Source organism: Centrocercus urophasianus, unplaced genomic scaffold (assembly GCF_019232065.1).
Source record: "Centrocercus urophasianus isolate 14NV4802_14NV808 unplaced genomic scaffold, USGS_Curo_1.0 seq_227, whole genome shotgun sequence".
Taxonomy (NCBI): domain Eukaryota; kingdom Metazoa; phylum Chordata; class Aves; order Galliformes; family Phasianidae; genus Centrocercus; species Centrocercus urophasianus.
The window spans coordinates 1-21,463 of NW_024884786.1; the positions used below are offsets into that span (position 1 = coordinate 1).

At 40.1% G+C, this 21,463-nt stretch overlaps 1 protein-coding gene across 1 annotated transcript; it reads right to left on the reverse strand.

Moving 5' to 3' along the window:
- Window positions 1–1,180: 1,180 nt before the first annotated feature.
- LOC122163064 (DDB1- and CUL4-associated factor 1-like) lies at window positions 1,181–20,278 on the reverse strand. The gene is given in 13 exon segments (XM_042823899.1): window positions 1,181–1,463; window positions 3,098–3,267; window positions 4,104–4,313; window positions 5,274–5,453; window positions 7,873–8,031; window positions 9,791–9,892; window positions 11,104–11,607; window positions 12,606–12,734; window positions 15,190–15,303; window positions 16,143–16,216; window positions 16,526–16,602; window positions 19,725–19,804; window positions 19,806–20,278. Coding segments are annotated over 13 exon segments (2,097 nt in total). The 5' UTR covers window positions 19,836–20,278; the 3' UTR covers window positions 1,181–1,195.
- Between the last annotated feature and the right edge of the window lie 1,185 nt (window positions 20,279–21,463).

Sequence of the window (21,463 nt, forward strand, 5' to 3'; positions counted from 1 at the left end):
TTTCTATTCATTCTGGGGATTTCTGAAGTTGTTTTTTTTTTTTTTTTCCTTTTTTTTTTTTTTTTTTTTTTTACCTAACTAGCATAAGACACATTCTCTTGCCTCCCTGACAAAAATTTTTTGGTTTTGTTTTGTTTTTAAACACTCTCATGCTCCTTCATCAATATCAGTAAACAAGGACTCAGGCATGGCACAGGATTGCCATCTCCGACATACCTGGCACAGAGAAGATGCATAGGCATGCCTCTAATTCTTACTACAGAAAGCAACTTCTGCAGAAGATATTAACAACGTAGACAAGAAAGAGAAAAGAGACTTTGTTATGAAGGGGAAAAAATAAATAATGTCATAGCTTCCTAAATGAAATTAATCTACATGTTTCACGTCCACTTCAGAAGATTAAAAACTTAGAAACAGGTATTTAGTCCAGAAAAAGTTGTAAGCAAAATACAATTTCTTTTGCACAAAACCTATCATCCCTCTTCATTTCACAGAGTCAGGATCTCTTTAATACATAGGCCTTAGATCTGACCCAGGTGCACTTCATGTGCATACTGAATACTGAAGCCAATTAGAATATAACTCAAACAAAAGCAGAGTATAGAGTATAACTCAAACAGAAGAAAGGCTGAGTGAACTGGGACTGTTCAGTCTTGAGAAAAGAACACTCAGAGGGGGATCTGATTAATGTTTATAATTATCTTAAGTGTGGGAGTCAAAGAGACATGACCAACCTCTTCAGCGGTCTGTGGTGACAGGACAAGAAGGAACTTTCTCACAGTGAGTGTGAAGGAGCGCTGGAGCAGGCTGCCCAGGAAGGTTGTGGATTCTCCTTCACTGGAGATATTCAAATCCCATCTGGACACCTAACTTTGCAGCCTGCTGTAGGTAGCCTGCTTTGCAGGAGGACTGGACTCGATGATCTATAGGAGGTCCCTTCCAGCCCCTACAATTATGTGATTCTGCAAAATCTATAGCAATACTTCTCCCATATTTCCAAGGAGACCTAAATTTCTGGGAAGCCAAGGGAGCCTAATAGTCCCATAACAAAAGCAAATTTGCCTGCATCTGTACTTAATGAGCCCTTGAAAACAAATGTGAGTCACAGATCATACCTTCACATTTATAATACAATCATAGATTAATCACGACAATTTTAACTGCAGTCTACTCTCACATTTACCTGTATCCCTAATTATAACTTTGTATACATTATTTTAACCCTTTTTCTCAATGTAGCAACAACCAGCTGAAAAAAAAAAAAAAAAAAAAACAACCAAAAATCACATAGAAGGCAATTGATAACGGTGCGATCAATCAAGACCACATTCAGCTTACCCACAGTGGAAACGGTAGATCCAGCTTCATCTAACACATCCACAGGTTCTGCCAGCTGTAGCTGGATTTTAGGAACCACAGTCAGGATGGCTAGCACATCCAAAGCATAGCGCACTGTGTCGTTCCTGAAAGCAACATGAGAACTTCTTAGAAGTGTACTCTAATAACAAATCAACCTGTCATATCTGATATTTTTGATGATGCTTTCTGATCAATGTGCTGCTCCTAAAAGGCTGGTTCTCATAGAAGATACTGCTCACATACTGTAAATACACACACTATCAACTGCAGTTTGGCATGCATCTCACCCTGCCCACAGGCTCCCAGAAGCAACACAATTTTGAAATTACAGAAGCACAAAGTAGACTCATCTACAAAAGCATTCTAAGCTTCTTCACCTAACCTAACTGTACGCATTTCAGTTTAAAAATATCCCTGTCTAAAAAACTTCGTTGCCAATGAAGTAGAAAAGTCTTCTCTCTGAAGCAAAGGGGAGCTGTCTGTCAAGTTTTATTGCTAAACATGACATAGATAAAAGCAATTTCAGCACCAGATTAACAGACACAGGTATGTGGAATATACCTGCTGAACACGAGGTGGAAGAGCAGAACAATGGAAAAAAAGAGAAGGATTGATGGCTTGTAAGCCTGTATGGAAAGGTTGGAGTTAACCCAGGCTGCAGTTAAGAAACAGCTGCAGAGAATAAAAAGCAGGAGAACTGAAATCACCCAGGAGAATGCAACTTGAGAGAGAGGGAGGGAGGGAAGGGACTGCAAAAGCAGGACAGATTTCAAAGGCTTTCAAAGCTAAGCTATGCAAAGAGCTCCTGTTCACAGCAGAAATAAGGAGAAGGGAGTCCTGGTGACAAGAATACAGTTGATGACAACTAGCCACAGCAGACAGTGACTTATCAGTGAACTACACCAACACTCTTGAGATCAGATGCTCATTAGGATAAACAGAGGCTGAAACATTGCATCCATCCTCCCTCTGAACTGGGGACAGGATCCTAATAGTGTCTCTACCAGAGTCTGGTATAGTACCCTTTCTCTTATAAGAGTAAGAGTGCTGCAAATTTTGGGGTGGGCTGTGGGGGAGCAGGCCCACAGAAAGATATCACCACAGTGCCCCATACAGGAGAAAACTAGAAGTAGAATCACAAGGTAAGCCCCTCCACAAACATGCTGAGTTTAAGAGTTGGTGGTATATCATCTAGGGACACTGTTACTGTGTGTTGAGTTCATCTTCAGACTTTTTCCCCTCTCAAATACTGGCTTGTTGTATATTCACAACTCCTCTGCAATGTAACTACTCAGTATACTTCAAGTATCAATAAGTGAATAAAAGTGATGCAACAGAGGACTGTGCATAAACTAAGCCCACTTCATCCAAATCTTCCACCTCTTTTCCAGGATTAGATGTGTCTTGACTTCACCTTCTACTTAAGAGGTTTTCTAAAACCCTTCTATAACAAAAAGATAAGCAAAGGAAGAACTGTGCCTAAGCTGTACTGTGATGCTGGTTTCTCAAATCAAAGGTGCGAGGCATCTTGGTTTTTCAGGATTCTCATGGCATCTCTCCACCTCAAGTTTTTAGTTCTGCTTTCCACTATGCTTTTATAAGCACCACGTAACCACAGCACAGGCCCCTACGACCTGCCTTGCACGCTCTAAGAGAAGGAGGGAATCTAGAAATTCAATGACTATCCTGCCCCAAAGTCACAACTTACTGCTCTAAAGAAATACAGCAAACAGCTCACCTTGCATAGTACGTCTTCCAGTTACATGCTATTGAAATGAGCTGAAGCATGAGCTGGACACAAGACAATTTAAGGAAAACTTCCGCTGGCTCCCAGTAGAGCTGTGCTGGCCCATACTCGATGAGGAATTCCATCATCTCTACAATCTGCTCATGAGTATAGGAACAGGCCTGCCAGGAAAGGAGTTGGAAACATTAGAAAGAGATCACTAGAAAGAGAACATTAGAAAAAAATCAAGTCCTTCACCACTGTGATTTAAACTGAAAACTGGAGTCTTATCAAAGTTGAAACTATTATTTTCTTGCAAATTATTTACTTTGTTTTATTCTCTGCTATAGAAAAAATATCCAGCAATTGCCATGGTAATATGCAATAATAAGTTTAATAATACATTTTGCTTCTTTGCAGTTCTAGAAAGCTTAGACCAGTTTAAAAAGTTATTCTAAAATTCTAGTCTGCTTTTAAGCTACTGTGTAGTAGCTACCAGATTATCACTCAAAAGAATCATATGAGAAAGTACACAGGTCTGAGAAATATTCAATTAAAGTTTTTAACTTCTGACTACAAAATATACTGAATGGCATTGCAAATAAGCCTGCATTTCAGCTCAAAAAATATCTTCTAATCAAACACCTTACACACGTTAATCATTAAAAAATACGTGATTTTTGCAAAAGTGAAAAAGTGTTTTTTCATTTCAACTTACTACAATGGAAAGCCATTGTAAATGAAGCCAGAAACCAGAAATGAAGGTACTACCTCAGAACAAAAAGCCACAATTTTTTTTTTTAAAAGTTATAAATAAACAAAACACCACACATTTTTGCAGAATTAAAAAAAAAAAAAATTAATGTCCAACAACAGTATTGCTCTGCTCATTCCTAAAAAACACAATCTCTGACAAGTATCATTTATCACAACCAATTAAAATCATCTCAACATTTTCAATCTATGTATCTATAATGCAGACCTTGTTAATGTGGGGAGGTTGCAGCATGCTGCTCACCTTGTATGGGGGCTGTGGATGGACCAAAACACCACCTTCAGTGCGCTGGAGTGACTGCTTCACCTGTTCAAGTTTGATAGCAAGGTGGGCTTCAAAGTATCTCCGCAAGGCCATGCAGGTGTGCTTCCCAGTCTGGCGACTGGCAAAGATCTCATCATCACTCAACAGAGCTCCTTGGTCTTCCAAGTTTAAGATTTCAAGGGTACTTATCTTCAGTACAAAAGTTGAGTGGAAAAAAAAAAATTTCATCAGTTCACACTTCAGAAAAAAAAAAGCACCTACAATTCTCAGCCGCACCTGTATAAAAACCAAACTGAGTTTGCTTATGTGTCATCTGTACCAGACTCTCTCAGGCACAGAATGAAAGCTTCTTCTGTTCAGATAACATTTAAACACAAAGTGCTAAGTCTAATAAGAACCATTCCCCCCTTTCACTGGAAATGCAGAAAAAAATCCAGAAGTTACATTAGCAAATGTCTAGAGGCACTGTTGTATTATATTAGGCATTATATTGCACAGCACAAGTGCTTACACCCTGCAGTGGCAAGGTCTCTGAGTTTGTACCAACTCAAGCCATCAGGACTGCCCATGCCATGCAGAAGTACCAGTTTATCATAGAATCATAGAATCACAAGGTTGGAAAGAACCTATGACACCTTGTGGTTTAGTAGCTTGTGAATAGCAATGGTAGTGGGACGACAGTTGGACTAGATGATTTTGTACAGTGTAACAGTGTATGTTTGTGTCCATAAGGTACTGTGATTACCAAGCACAGCACAAACACATCTATACCTCCCTCGGAACAAGGTTGGATGTATTTGTATCCAGAAGGGTGCATGACAACATGACACACATGTGGAATGCTGAGAAACATCTGAACTCTCCCACTAAGCCACCACTGGCAGAGAGAGTTCTGCTTAACCTAGGAGCTGCAACAAAAAGCTAACAGGAAGTAGCAAGCCTCTGAACAATGATCCTGTTATTCACAAAAAGAATTCTCCTGTCTGTTACTCAGAAAACTCACCTCACCTTTCCTACCTTTTGAGAAGTGAAGAGGAATAAACAAACAAGCTAGAACAAAACCAACCAGAACTCTCCGCACTTCAGTAATTTCAGAGGGTGCAAAACGTGGTTTTAACCCTGTTCAACACACAAAACTACAAGTCTTACCAGGTTAACCAGACGACGAAGGCCATCGTGCCTGTCGAAGAGCTCCAGGACAGCACGAAAGGAGAAGCAAATGGAGAAGAACATAGTAGCATGACAGCAGCCTGAGGCATGGGAGCACTCCATTAGCCATAAGGTGTAGTTCACCACATCTGAAAGCACATTATGGGGGTGCATGCACACCTAGAAAGCGAAAGAACTTTCTTGAGCAGGACTTCAAACACACTGCTGAGGACAATCTGAGGAGGATGTCAGTTCTTTGAAACAAAGAGGGTACAACTGTCCCTAGTGTAGCTGGGAGTAACTGACATCTGAGACATGCAACAAAAGCCCCATTTCCAGACCAGTGAAACAAGGCCTCAGTGAGACTACAAGAGCATCATGTGGAAACACAGGACTAGCAACTGGTCCATCCAGTTTCAAAGCATCTGAAGAGAGCATCTGAAGATGAGTGTCACTAGAGCAAAGCATCTGAAGAGAGTGTCACTAGAGCCAGAGAAGACAAGTTTTCAGCTAAGAAACAAAAATTCTTCTGAATTTAACAGCACCACAAACTATGCTGAAGTTCTAGTAAACTCCGGTATCAAAGCCAAGGGGAACAGCAAGGACCATCAAGTGCTAATCTAAAGCTTGACTTTCTCTTGAAATAGACAACTTAGCTGGTCTATTTCCTCAGTCCTGTCTCTGAGATGGGCAGACCACATGCTCAGAGCTGCACTTTGACATTGTTTATATCTTTTATTAGCTTCTAACCCTCTGTCAAGGTCAGTGCCAACAAGAACTGCGCAGGGAGCTGAAGCTTTAATCCCCTCTTTCTGTATGTTGAACACTGACAGAGGAGACTGAGTAACCAGTTCCAGCTTTACCTCCACCCAAAGAGATGAGGCTTGGCACATATTAAGTACAATGAACTGCCACTCGAAACTGGCTTCCTCTGAAATATCCAAAGACAAGAGAGGAAAGAACACATATCTGTTCTACCAAATATTTGTAAATATTGGGAATAATGTGTGGTAGATAAGAAAACATCACCACGTGCAGCTACATAACTTTATGACATGCTGTGAGGACATGAAGAAGAAGCAATGTCCATGCAGCACCCTGCCAGAGCCTTTGGTTTGCCATTAGAACAATCATGCAAGCAACAAGTGCAACCAGAAAAAAAAAAAAAAAAAAAAAGAGCAGTTTTCTTATGACAAATGAAACTCAGAGGAACACCAAGCAATACATATACAGCAAGGATCCATTTTCTGACAAAATGAGCAAAAAGAAAGAAAACATTACACTCATTTTGCCTTTCTTGCCTTCATAAAAGACATGACACAAAGACAGACCTGTCAATCATAGTTACCAAGAAGTTTTTGAGTTCACCCATATAAATGCCAGCAGAATCCTCATATATAGGCCCTTAACCTCTGCCAGTCAAGTATATATGTGACTAAGAGTGTCAGACATGTCAAATCAAAACACTCAAGACAGTATTCAAAATTCAAAATGAGCAGAAATGTAGAGTTACTACTTCAAATTGTTCATTTTTCAAGTGAATTAAAAAAAAAAAAAAAAAAAAAAAAAAAACCACACAAAAACAGACAATTCCAAGGCAGGCCATGAACGGAAACAGTCATCACTCATAAAGCAGGGCAGCTTTAGAAGGCTATAATTTTACAGTTGCTGTGAATGAATCTCAGAGCAGGATCCTCCATGTGCCAGCAGTAACGTTTACAAGCTGGAAGTTCTTTTTTTTTTTTCCCCTCTCTCCTTCCCTTGGCACAGCTGCAACTACAGAATAAACTGGATTCGTTGCTGGATCTGGTTTAGCACACAAGTGCTGCTGCCAGTGTGAAAAACAGAAACAGAATCACTGTTTCAAGTATCTGGGAAACTGAAGATTAATGGAAGACTGATATACCAGTCTACTGAAAGATTCTTGCTGGAAGAGCAGTAATCAACTGACAGGAGGAACCTTTTATGATGCATTTTTTAAAAATACTGAAATCTGAGGTGAGCAACTAGTCGTCATTATCAGCTGTTTCAACACTTATAAGCTCAGGCCAAAGAGAACTCAAAATCCTTTAATGCTGTTTCCTGCACGATGCATCAGTCTTCTGCTGCATGCCAACACCAAAGGAATTGCACTGATGTCTGGAATCTGACCAAGGCACCATATAACACTGACGCTATCCACACCTGGAGTGTGGATGAGGGAAAAAAAAAAAAAAAAAAAAGAAAAAAAAAATCAATCTCAAGTACGGGAGAATGCTGGAACAGGTGGGAAAGGAAAGACAGGTGAGAAAGGAGTTTTTCCTTCTTCAGGGAAGGGGAACAATAGAGTGAAAAGGGTGAACGGAAGTAATGAGGCAATGCTAAAAACAGAGAGGTCTTCAGTTACGTTCCCTGGGAACTGAAATTCACACCCTTGAAACAAAATACTCAAATGCACCATTATTTCTACGTTTTCTGTTGCCTTGGCACATACCAGAGACTCATACAAATTTGTTTTTTGACTTAGGAGATATTTATCTTACATTTGAACAAAGGGAGGAAGACTAAGTCCCCTGAAATCATTAAAATTACAGCAGTTACGCTAAAGAATGAATCTTACCCTTTCCATTGCATCTTGATTGTAAGATAAATAATACAAGCACATGGAAACTCCTGTGGCTGCCATGGAAGGACGAGGAATCTCCAGCAACTTTTGCACGCCTCCGTGAGCAACAAACTCGGTTGCAAACTTGTTATGCAGCAGCAACGATGCCAAATGCTAAAGAAAGAAGAAAGCAGATTGTTCAAACTGTCATCAATTCCTCCCTTCCAGCTGTAGAAAAACAGATTGGCAGAAAACAAGCACTCCACACTTTATCCACCTTATTTCCTCCTTTTGTTACATTTAAGTGCACAGTGTAATATCTGGCCTACATATAACTTTCATACAGCACTTAAAACAATTATGTCTCCTTATTAAAAATATTATCAGTTTAATAAGTTATTTTGCTTGACTAATGCCTGAAGAAAACACTAATGTTGAGGGCTGGTTTGTTGTTTTTTTTTTTTTTCCTCGCTAGTGTATTTCTTGTTGGTGTACTCCTGAGACAATAACTGACACTCCACAGCGTTAAGATTATCACCAATCCTGCTGGAAAGAAGCAGACAACCTTCCTCTCCTCAACTGGTCAATTTATTCCATTGCAGACTTTGGGAATAGGCTTCCACAACCTCAGATCATTAGAAATAAGAAATTTTTGCTTGCTTGCTGAGTCTAACTTATCACAAACATATGCTGTCCAAGTCTTTCCCTTCTTCCCCACTCTGCACATCTGCCCTTCCCCTTGTATCAGCACTAGCATTCATTAAAGTAGCAACAAAACTAATGCTGAACTGATATTAAGGTAACTCGGGGTGTCTGAGGGCGAAATGAGCACTTATCCACACTTGCACCATTATATGGCTTGGTATACATCTGCCTGAACATTATGGCAGGCACAGAGTTGAGAATGACGCCGCAGACATACAGTAAATAAAGATGACAAAATGAATAGACTGATGGTATGATTTTTTTTTTTTTTTTTGTGCACCTTTTTGTTTGTCTTCTGAACAGTTTACTTGTGTACCTCAATGTTGGTAGTCAGAAATGAACTCTTTCCAGTCTGAGAAGTTCCCTTTAACTGTGCAGAATTAGAAATGTTTCTTGGATGAAAACAAATTAGAACTTAAATGCCACGTGTCACATTTAGCACATTTTCAGTTACAGTACGTCACTAGATGCTCCAAATAAGATTGACTTCTAACATATTCAAGAAATAAGCATACGAAGATAAACAAGCAAAAAAAGACAGCAATCACTTTGTTTTACACTTTAGGAGGAGACAGGAAGAATCACTGCAACCCCCACCCCACTCACAGCTGAGGTAACCTACACCTTCTGTAGGAATGTTCCTGCTTGGAAATAAATTTGCAAATGACAATGAAACAGAAAGATTATACTGGAAGACTGAAGCCAGAGAAGTCACTGTGGAAGAGGGAAGGAACTCATAGAAGAATTAATTGTTGTGCTGTAGGTTTCATTTAAAAGAGGGTTATCTTGTATTTTTTTCCCGTATTTTTGGGTGACTACTAACTGATACAGCAGTTATGTGTGAGTGATTTCAAACGTCAGGCTCAAGGATGGCATTCTGGAGCTACTGGGATTAGGATGCTTATGCTTCTTACCCCTCACAAATATCCCAGGCAATAACAGGAATCCCAGAGCAGTAGTAGTGTAAGGTTTTGATGGAAAAAGAAATTTTTACCACCTTTAGATCAGTAAATGGCAGAGGAAATCAATGGCACTTCACCCACAACTAATAATAATAATAGTTTCAATACCCAAGAATTATAAAAACAAAAACACAGTGCAGCCAATCCCAGGGGACCCTAGTATACATGCAGGCCTAAGGGAGACAAACATATGCCTTTGATGCATGTAAATACATTCCATGATTTTCCCATTTACAGTGCAATTTTGCATTACAGAAGTGATTTACCTTAAGGGCTTCAAAAGTAAGCAGCACATCATTGGTTCGTTTCAAGTCAATGTAGTACATCATCAGCTCCCTTGATCCCAGTTGCATGAAGATGGGTAATAGCTGAGAAAAATAACATTGGGAGGCTAGCTGAACATTTCACAGGAAATTCAAGGTCTGTTTTGACTTTTACTCTTTCAAACCCCCCAGTTTCCCCCTATTGACAGATACCTGTTATGAGAGGTCAGTGGTAACCAGCTCCATCCATAGGAAGCAATAAAGGTTAACAGACCTCTTGTAATACATCTGCTGACTGCAGCAACGTGCATGACAGCTGCCACAGGAAATCTTAAGGCACTCCTTCAAGTGCAGCTATCGTAAGTCCACATAGGTACCACCCTGGTGATAGGTTCCACTTTCCATCTGTGCAAAGACAACTACCCAACAACTGAACAGAAGAAACAGGAGAGCAGGGTAACAAACCAAAACCCTCTGCATAATTCTGTTTGTAATGGCTTTATGGCACTAATTCCTATTTCTCTTTCCTGTTATTCCTGGCGTATGAAGTGATCCAGTCAGCATGCAGAGTATTAGGGGGATAATGGCTTCTTTGGTTCTCACAGAAGCAGGGCACACGCACACAGTGCATAACACAAAAGCAGAACTGCGTTGCTTTGCTCCATCTCAAATTCAGTTAAACCACCTAGAAATATCTACAAAGACGAAGGCGGTCAGCAGATCTACGCTAAGCTGAAGTTCATAGTTAGAAAAAAAAAAAAAAAAAAGGAACAGGAAACACCCTGGTAAATCTGATGTAGCTCAACTATTTTAAGTAACAACAGCTCTCAAAAGCATTTGCATCTACACTGCCATTTCTTATCAGAAACACTGCAGAAGTCATACAAACCATTGCAGAAAGAACTTTAAGCTCACTATTTCCTCTGAGTTCTAAAGATGAAATCCACTAACTTCCCAGGAGTAAACGGGAAAAAAATGCACATTTTGTTTGAAAAAAATTTCAAACAAAGTGACTTACCCTGTATGATGTAAATAATCAAAGTTAACAGAGACCAGGAATAAGATTCCTAGCACTGTGCTCTAACTACTATTCCAGACAACTGCTAGGCTCAGGTTCGAGTATTACTTGGTAGGTACCATTCAAAATAATGACTTCATCAATTTGAAAGCCAACAATTCAGAAAATGTTACTGATCTTAGTCATATTAGGAAACACTGGTGAGCGATAAAACAGCTCTCAACTTTTCCCCACAGTACCACTGACAGTTGCGTCAGGAGAATTGACAGAGTCCTCCCACCTTCATATATACGCTCACCTCTTGATATTCCCCTAAGGGAGTCAGGTATTGAAGAATGAGCCTCTGCTCTATGGCAGGAGTCAAAGGGTAAAGTGTATAATTAGTGCCAATCACCCATGGGGACATTTCTGACCAGCTGCTGTTGGACAGTTCAACAAATATCCGCTCTGGTTCTGAAGCAGAGAAGCCCAGTTTTTGCTTGGCCTTCCGGAAGCCATCTCTTTCATGCTGTTTCCCTGATTTGCTTTTTCTTAATCCCCCATCATCTAGCTTTGTAGAAGAGTTGACTCTGCTACTGGTCTTGTGACTTGAATCAAGATGAAAGGAGATCTCCATATCCCCAGCCACTTCTTCTTGCTCTCCATCCACTGCCATCTCCCCATAATCCATATCCACAGCCTCTTCATCCAAAGGCAGCAGAGAATCTGATGGCACTTTCCGAGGACTGGGACGCTTGTTTTCTTGTTTTGTGGTCATTTCAGTAACCTGTAACTCCCGCAGCCGTCGAAGCACCAAAGCCACCTGTTTCACAAAAGCAGCATGCATAAGAACACATTTCCTTTCCTCGCACTGGCTCTTACCTCTGCTCTTATCACATAAAGAAGTCTATTCCACAAAATACCAGGCATGCCGAAGTACACACTTCCCCAGAGAAATAACAATTTCAAAGTGAACAAAAAGCCCCAACCCTTTTTGCTGTAGCTTTTACTCTAAAATAAACAAATAAATAAATAGATAAATAAAAAACTTCACCCACTTTCCTGAAAGAGAAAGAAGTGTTGTCTGAAACCCATTAAGAACCACATACTATCTTGCATCTTTCTTTCATCATCTGCCTAGTTTAGAATAAAGGCAACATTTCCTTTCAAAGCAGGAGTTTTGATAAACTGCAGTTCTAGAAAAGCTAAGAGCTTGCTTTTACTCCTGAAGGACTTATCTATGCAAGAATTAGAAGAATGCACCTATGGTTTGACACACTAAGTGACACTGTACACCACTCTGAAAAACAAGCTTGCCTAACCTTCTTCCTTTTGACAGTCATCTCAACTGCTGATAATCATCATATAGATTTAACATTAAACTAGTGAAAGATTTATTCTTAATATGATTCTTTTTAAAATATATAACATTTCCTATGAAGTTATCTCCATATTGACTTAACCTTCATTTCTGCTCAGTGTTTAAGCTACCACACACAATATCTAAGTCTTCGAAATTTTTGCTTTAAGGAAACTAGGAATATGAGTCCCATCAAGAAGTACAGTATTTGCCTTAGGTTTTCATAGGCATTTTTGAACAGTGTAACAGAGTAACCAGGCTGCACAGCCCAGCCTCAGCAAATTCAGTCAGGAAAGGATAGAAAGTATGAGCTATTGAGTGAATATATTATAACCACTGTAAAATGTATATGTTAACACATACATGAGAGTACCACCACACACTCTCAAAAAAAAAGAAAAGAAAAAAAAAAAAAGACATATCTGTCCTGTAAATAAACGTGTGCATCAAGAGATCATTACCAGTTGTGAATTCTCATCCCTGTAATTGGCAGTGATATCTTGGTTTTCCATAGCTCCTCCTAAAAGCCCTGTTCTTAGTGGCTGATCAGCTTCTCGTGCCCATTTAAAGAGATTTTCAACTATTCCTTCCTAGAATGCAGGAAACAAGAAAGCAATTCCAACAGTTAGGCTTTTTTTTTTTTCCTGTCAGTATTACTAATAGAGATCTCCAACAATTTGGCGGGTTTCAAAGAAATGATGTTGAACTTACACTAAGAAAAAAAAAAAAAGTGGTAAATTACTTACATTTCTCTAACAGCTTAGTAGTTGAAAAGTCACTTAAAACACTTCCGGTGCCAGAGGAACTCATTACATTAATGACTGCTCACTGATCAAAAGAGCAATCCTCAATAGTCATACATATATATATATTGGGGAAGAGAGAAATGTATGCAATTATACCAACCCACATATAAGAAAACCACAGTGTTAAACATTAATATTTTAACAGGAAAACTCAGAAGTGATTGAACATGGCCTGCCAGGCATTTTTTCTTAACAAGGCTGAATAAGTGTTAACTAAAACAGTTAATTAAAAGACTACATGTTAGAATGAAAGATTCTACTATTTTTTTTCCCTCTAGATGACTAGTGGATTTTGAAACATATATAATACCATAACATCATTAGCATGACAAGATCTTGCACCTTGTACAGAATTTGAGAAGTAGGTACAACACAGAAAAAGATCAGTTAATAATAATAATGAATAGACACACATTTCAGTAAGAACCTGCAGCTTACACATTTTTAAAGAGTTGTCCGTTATACATTAAATAATAATTAAATTTTAATTAAAGTGTTCTTACGACATTAGAAAATGAGACGCGAAATCCACTGGGCGCTAGAGGGCGTCCTTATGACCAGAACAACACATTCTTAGAACAGCGATTGTCCGTCATAAAGCCTCCTACAAAAAGAAAACCTTAGGAACCAGAAATGAATTTCATATATTTTCTAGTCACAAAAAAATTAAGCTAAGTTCGGCACTTTAGGGCTTAAAAAATTTCTATTAACATAGAGATTTTGTGTTTCAAGAATAAAAACTATAACCTTCTCAAGGAAGAAGCCTATCACTTTGCTTTTAACTTTTTTGGGTCAAAGCCTTAGATTTTAAGCAGATTGCAAAAATACCATATTAAATTCAATACTTCAGAAAGGATATGCATGATTCCTTCCTCTTACCACACTTTAGAATCCATATCTCCATTTCTAATAGTAAAGGAACTCAAGTGAAACTTCCACATGAAGCACTACCTGATTTCCAGACTTCAGAAAAATACTACATTAATTTATTTTTAAAGATGAAGATAGCAGGGCTCAGGAACAAAATCTGCTTTCTCCTCGCTTTCAACCCTTTGTGCATTCCTACATAAACCACACTTGCCAACATACAGAAGCTGAATTCAGCTGTCCATAACAGTTCTAGATAACCCCCATGAAGCACACAGGCTTTAGATTGCTTGAATTATGACTTGCTCATCATTTAGCTTGAATAATGCTATCACTCTGCTGCAGTAGGGATTACCAGGTGACAAGCTTACAGCAAGTCTTAACATTCTATTCTGCCTGCTTCACTCATGAACCTATAAAATAACAACTTAAGTATATCATTTCCCAAAACATTAATTTAAATTATAAACCATTTGAGCCGGAGGGAACATTTAAAGGTCATCTAGTCTAACTCCCCTGCAACGAACACGGACACCCTTTAGCTACATGAGGTTGCTCAGAGCTCTATTCTTGAACATCTCCATGGACAGGGCATTCACCACCTTTCTGGGCAACTTGTTCAGTGCTTCATGGTCCTTATTGTAAGAAGCTATTTTGTCCAATCTAAATCTCCCCTCTTTTAATTTGAAACTATTTCTTCTTGTCCAATCACAACTGATCCCACTAAAGAGTCTGCACCCTTCTTTCTCACAGCACTCCTTCAGATACAGATAAGCTGCTGTCAGGTCTCCCCAGAACCTTCTCCAGGCTGAACAGTTTCAGTTCTCTCAGCCTGTCCTCACAGGGAAGGTGTTCCATCCCTTGGGCCATTTTTCAGGTCCTCCTCCAGACACATTCCCTTCTGTACTGAGGACTCCCACGTATGGATGCAATACTCCACATCTCACCAGCACAGCGCTGCTCCATCCTCACATCGTCAGACTGTACTGATAGTAAGGGTTGCCATGACCAGGTGCCAGTCCTTGCACTTGGCTTTGTTGAACTTCATGAGGTTCCCCCAGGCCCACTGCACAAACCTGTCTAGATCTCTCTGCATGGCCTCCCATCCCACAGATATGCTGAACGTATCATACATAATTCCAGTTCCTCTGTTTGAATCAGTCCTCTCATAACTTACAAGCTGTGGAATACTTAAGATTTGATCAGCTGAACAAGCCCACATTAGAAAGCCCCAAACCTTTAACGAGGCTAAACAGATTGTCTCCCAGAGATAGGATTTAAATGTTGCTTTTTACTGGTTTCTCCTATGGGGTGAACTGTTGGAGTACATAATACACCAAGCTTATAAACTAAACCTTAGTATACAAGATACCTTTTCCTGAAAGACAACAGCAGTTTCCAGTCCTGGCATGATATCCAGAAGAAGTCTGCAGGCAGCAGTGTTTAATGGAGGTTCTCTGCTCGTCATCACATAAGCATTCACTAGCTAGAGAAGATCAGGAAAAGCATCAGTTTAAAATTCAGGAGTTGAAGTAACTTCTCTGAGAAACAGAATTCCCCTCTGATCTGACGTTCACTGATTAAATACTTTTCTTGAACTGATTTGTAAAGACAAATGCCTAAAATAATTACAGCTCACTAACAGTGTAATCATGTGAGAGCAATAGCTGAAAAAAACATTACAAAATCAAATACATACATTTTTGCTTATCAACTGCAGTTTAAGACAGAAAGCCCCACGTAAGCAATCTGGCAGAAACCTTGCAGCAGCATGCACTGATACAGGCGGTGCGCTGAGATGAGAGAAAGCCAGAAAAAAATTCTGGCTATTAACTCATGAAAGGGTAGAGCATTGCAAGAGGAAAGCCAGGCTCTTTTCTCCAAATGCTCTGCCTGAGCCTACTAGAGCTAGATACACTCTGCCTGTACAGGCACTCCAGCATTCCCAAGTATTCAAAGAAAAAGCACGGGAATTAGTGGTATTAATTTCCATTACAGAAATTAATTAGGATTTTAAACTTTTATTACAGGACCTACACTTTCTTTAAAGAGACTGATAAATGCTGAGAAGAACTAATTCGATCATTAATACGTGTATTCCAGTACTCTTGAATAGCTCATGAACTACCCCTTTCCTTGGGTCACTCTAGAGCAGCAAACAAGCTGTATTTAAACAGACTTTAAAAGCCACTGTTATGGAAGAAATAGTCCCACCACCAGTAAAACTAATATTAAACAAGCACAAGTACAGAGGTAAATAACAGAAAACAAAAATATTAAAGTGTCAAGAAGACTTGACAGGTACAGTCCTTAGAGCAAACCTACCGCGTTCATGAAATCATCATTCTTGAAAAGTATCCTTAGCAGGTGACCAAGCATACACTCAGGGTCCGCTCGACCTATAGAGGAAACAGGAAAAGACTTATCTATGTACCTCAAGACTTCAATACTGAACTACTAACTTCCGACTGACTGTGGAATAATGTAGTTAGCTGTACCTTTATCAGAAACAGAATTATAGAAGCCATACGCATTATTCATCAAGTTAGTGTTTCCTCTAGTTGCAATTACCTACTTAAAAGGTGTACTAGTCACACCAGACCCTGATCAGTAGTGAACAGATTCAGGCTAGATTTTGCTTACTTTTAAACATGAATTATCATGTATCAGCTGATGCAGAGCTATCAAAACCACTCAGAATGCCTTACCAGGGTGTCGGTCATCAAAAGGGTCTGGATCCCCTTTGCGGTATTCTTCAGTCTCCTTCTCAATCAACTCAGACATCCTATAGAAGGAACGACATAAAACGAGCATAATCCACTCCGTCCTGCCCCGACGTGCAACTCCTCACGTTAGCCTATTGTTACAGTGCTATCAAACAGCTTATCAGCTTTCATTTGAATGGCATTCAGCACTACCAGAGGATTTCAGATGGTTCACCCAGAAGGGTTAATAAAGAGCCTTGCCCTCTGGTACCTCATTCCCCACCAGCCCATCAAAACATGCTGAGACCTTATCAGCATCCCAGTGGCACTCAAGTGTGATGCTCTGAAGGAGTCAATACTGCTTATTTACTCATGTTAGAGTCCTGGTGATGTCTACAACAGATACTGTAGAGAATTACAAGAAATAGGAATTTAAGCAGTACCCTTCACCTTACAGTTCCTCTTCTGGAGTGGGATAAGCCCTAAACAAGCAACTCTGCCCACTTTCCTATTCAGTTTAGGCAGGTGCTAGGTCTTTTTAGGTGATAATTGGCATACTGAGTACATGCCAGGAGGGACTGACAAGCAGCACGGAAAGTGAGCTGAGCACTCTCCTCAGCCCATGCAGATTAGGGAGGCAGCCAAAGAGCATGCCAGCAGAAGCTTCTGAGTGGTTCTAAGGACAACAACATTATCACAGCCTAGATGAAACAGGCATACAAATCACTGATTATCTGATTTGGATGGTTGCGTCTATTTTGAGACAACTAGGCGCAATCATCTGACCAAAATATAAAAGCACTGCCTCTTCAAAATTGGCTTTGAAATAAAAAAAAAAAAAAAAAAAAAAAAATTTTTTTGACTGAAAGCACACAAAGAGTAACTATGAAGTGGCTTGGATGCATCTATGGCTTATTCCACTCTCCTACCATTTTTACTGAGAATTGACAAACTACCAAAGCTCATTCTCACCTCTTAACACAGGCACTGACACAAAAGGTTTTAACAACAAAAAACAAAAAGAACAAACACACAAATGCTGATCTTTTATGCAGGTTTCAACATTTCCTTTATTCACTTGATATTAAGCTAGCTCCCTATCCACTTGAGTTTGCAAGCAAGATCTAGGTACTACATGAGGGACAGGTGTTCTTCCCCCCACTTTGGACTCTTTTTTTTCCCCCAAATTGTTTACAACTATCCCTGCAGATCACCTTTGAAAATTGGTCATATTCTCACTTTCACTTGCCAGAAACATGGCTCACTTGAAGTCAAAGAAGGAGGTTGTGGGGACACTCAAGTTGCAACACTACCACTGATGCAAAAGGCACAATATAAAGCGGTGCCTTTATGACAGACTACAGACAGGATGCTCTGCAATACCACACTGCAACATACCATACCCCATATTTGGTCTGTGGAGCTGAAGTCAAAACACCGTGCTCCTGCCATTGTGTCACACTCTGACCTCTGCTGAATCAGAATCACATTTTAGCAGGCACCCATGCACAAAGAGAAGTTTTCTTCCAAGTAACTTAGAAGGCACAAGGAAGTAGAAAAACATCACTCACCAAACAAACATGACCACAGCTTCCTCTGCCATAAGCCTAAATCAATATGCAAGAGCACTGCTATCTCCAGACATCAGCTAACACAAGCTCCACTTGGGGAGGATTCCTAGCGCATCTTCCAGCAAATTCTTTCTAACCTATGCAGTATCTAAAACCTTGCATTCCAGACAGATATATAGCTTTCTCTTTTTTTCTCAGAAGCACTGTAAAGCCTGCTAGAGCCAAGGGTACATCTCCTCACTATCAACCTTAAGTAGACCTGTTACCTACACCACAGCCAAAATACCTAAGCTCTTACTATCCATCAACTCCCTCCTTGCTGTACAGAAACCTTAGAGAACCAAAGGAGGATTATCAGATTTGCTTAGGCCCAAAGAATGGAAGGAACTCGAGGAGTTCCAAACCTCTATCAATGCAACAAAATGCATGTTGAATTTAAATTTCTTAGAACACATTAAATTTCTGGTGTTCGTCATTGTGACAAAAATCTTGGAAGCAGCACATATGCTTCCGTCAATACACAAACCAGACAACAGTACACACAGATGCACCAAAATACGGCTCAGGATTTTCAAGAGACCTACTCATTTTTAAACACTTGGCTTTGGCTTTTTGCAGCTCATCTCTCTCTTCTGCACTGTTATTTCTAAGGAGCAGTATAAAAAGCAAGCATTTGTGCCTGCAAGGTGAGGCATAACACGGGTCTGCGCGAAGAAGCTCCAGTACATTTCTGTCATTTCTACCCAGTGCCAGCTCAGGATCTGTGCACTAAGGTACCTGACCCAAGAACACAGAGCAGCATGGTACAGAAACCTGGGCTGCTCTAACGCACCAGTGAGCACAGTAAGCCCTTCAGGCACACACCACACAGACAACAGCTCTGACAGTAGAGGTGGGAGGAGGAACTTTGTGGAATTCCTGTGACTGCCTTATTATACCAAGAACATTACAAGATTGCGTAAGAGAGGTCTGGCCTGGGAAACCACAACTACAATTGATACTTTAAATAATCCTCTTGTAGAAGACTTCCTATAATGAATGGTGTTACTAGCACATACATACCTAGAAACATCCCAGGGAATATTTTCCTCACACAATAACACGGCAACGTTAAAATGTCCAGTTAAAAAAAAAAAAATCAACTTCTGAAATTTCCCTTTAAGCATGCTGTATGAGTTGCAGTAAAATTTTTTCAGTAAGGCTCCCTCCATCCAATGTGTCTCTCTCTTACTTTCACATAAACTGCCCAGCATCAGTGCAATTACAAACCCCACACCACCACTCCAATGGAACCACATTCTCACAGCTTTCTATTTTGATCAACAAATTACAAGTTTCAGAAGAACATACCAAATTTATTTCACTTGTTTAATGATTCCATCAGTTTCTACTATTTCAGAGTATTAAATCCACGTTTACAGGTAGACTGTGTAAGACCTTTTGCAATATAAATGCTTAGTAAGCTTGTATGCATTTAAGTACTACACTCACCGTTCAAATTTCAGGCCAGGGATAACTTAATTACCAACAGTTAACCAGTTATTAAAAACCTTCAAGCAAACAACACAGTAAAAACTGCTCTCAAGCAAATTCCTAAATCTGAATATCAGAAGTTATTTTATGGAACTCACCTGGTGAGAATAGGAACCATATCTTGCCCACTGCCGTGTTCTTTCTCCCATTGCTCAAGCAAAGTAGTGAGCTCAGCCTTGGGAGTCCACATGCCCACATCCTGAAGTCATGGCTTAGCCTAAGGCAGAGGTAACAAACAAACAAACAAACAAAAGCAGGAAGGTGAGCAAGACATCCCACAGTTTTACAATATTTACTGAAACAATCCAAATCAAAACTTAAAATCTACTTGGAAGACCACAATACTGCTGCACTTCACGTTAACTACTGAAGTTTTCTCTTGGTCCATTGCCTGAAGAATAAAGGAATGCATGCACACTTAGAACAAGTCTCAACTGGTGCACGACAACTCTGAGCACAAGGGAAAGCAGGCACACCTAACCAGACGTGCTCAGCACTAAAGCTGTTCAGAATGCTCCCTCAGTTCCACACAGACCTGAGTTAACCCTTTGCCACTGCTCAAGATTTGCTCACAAAACCATAAAGCCAGGGCAGCAAGATTACCATCAATGTTTTTATTCCAGTTTAATGACCCTGGACATTGGAGAAAGAACCAAGAATCACCTTGGCTTGGTGCTGCTGAGGAGGCAGGTGACAGTGAGAGGAGCAGGTCACATATTGCCCTGTGTATGAGGTGTCCAGCCACAGGCAGTGGCTCCAGGGAGAAGGAAGAGCATGCACAGGATGGAGCACTGGAGCACTTGCTCAGCTGTATCAGTTTTCTGATGACTTAGCTCCCCATCCTCAAAAGCAGGCTCCCTACAGCACTCAGCAACCTGTCACAGGACCATTACAGGGAGGGCACACTCACTCTAGGTTCTGCTTAAGCCTCTGAATTTCCAGACATCAATTTTTGTCAGTGTAATAAAAATCTACTAGAAATACTAACAGATCAAACTAGAACACACTCTGTCTCAAAATACTGCCATGCCCTAAAGCAGTTACAGCATTTCATTAACCATAAGATAACCAATATCCGTCTGCTACAAGATTAAATACCCATGTCATAAATGACCCAGAGTAAGAGCTTCCTAAAATCATGTTAAAGGCAGATATGTCATGTTTAAGGCAGTTCTGTACACACAAACCCCTGTAATATACGTTTACGAATCACTTAAAGGAGAGACCATTAAGGCAGCCATGGTTTCACCTACTCACAAAAGCCTTTACAGCCCAGGCTCATTCTGACAGAAGTCCCCATGCATAACTGAGTGCTGGCCTCCCCTGACTTGCCGACAGCCTTCCCTTGCTTGGGGAGTGAATGAACAACCCTGCAGCCCTACTTCCCAGTCGGCACCTTCTGCACTTACGCAGGGGGTGGCAAACAGACATCACCCAGCTGAAATGGGCAGGGACTGCAGCTTCCCAAAGACCACAGAAAAATACACCTACAACATCAAGACACCTAGTCAGAAAAACACCATTTTGATAACCACTACATACAAGCAGAGTATGAAGAAGAAGAAGAAGAAAAAAAAAAGCCTAAGCATAGCATAAGCTGGTGTTCTCTACATGAGAAGTAATTGTGATTTTATCTGGAGCATTTTCATCATTCATTTATCACAGGTTTAGCAGCTTTGGAAAAAGCACCAACTTAATGCAAACAACAAAGCATCCTGAGATTGTATGCACACAACGAAACATCTCTGATAAGGAAAACTGCTCCTAGCTCAGAGGTCCATGCCTTTTTTCATTAACTCAACAACACTTGCCAGCAGCATTTCTCAGCTTTTAAACC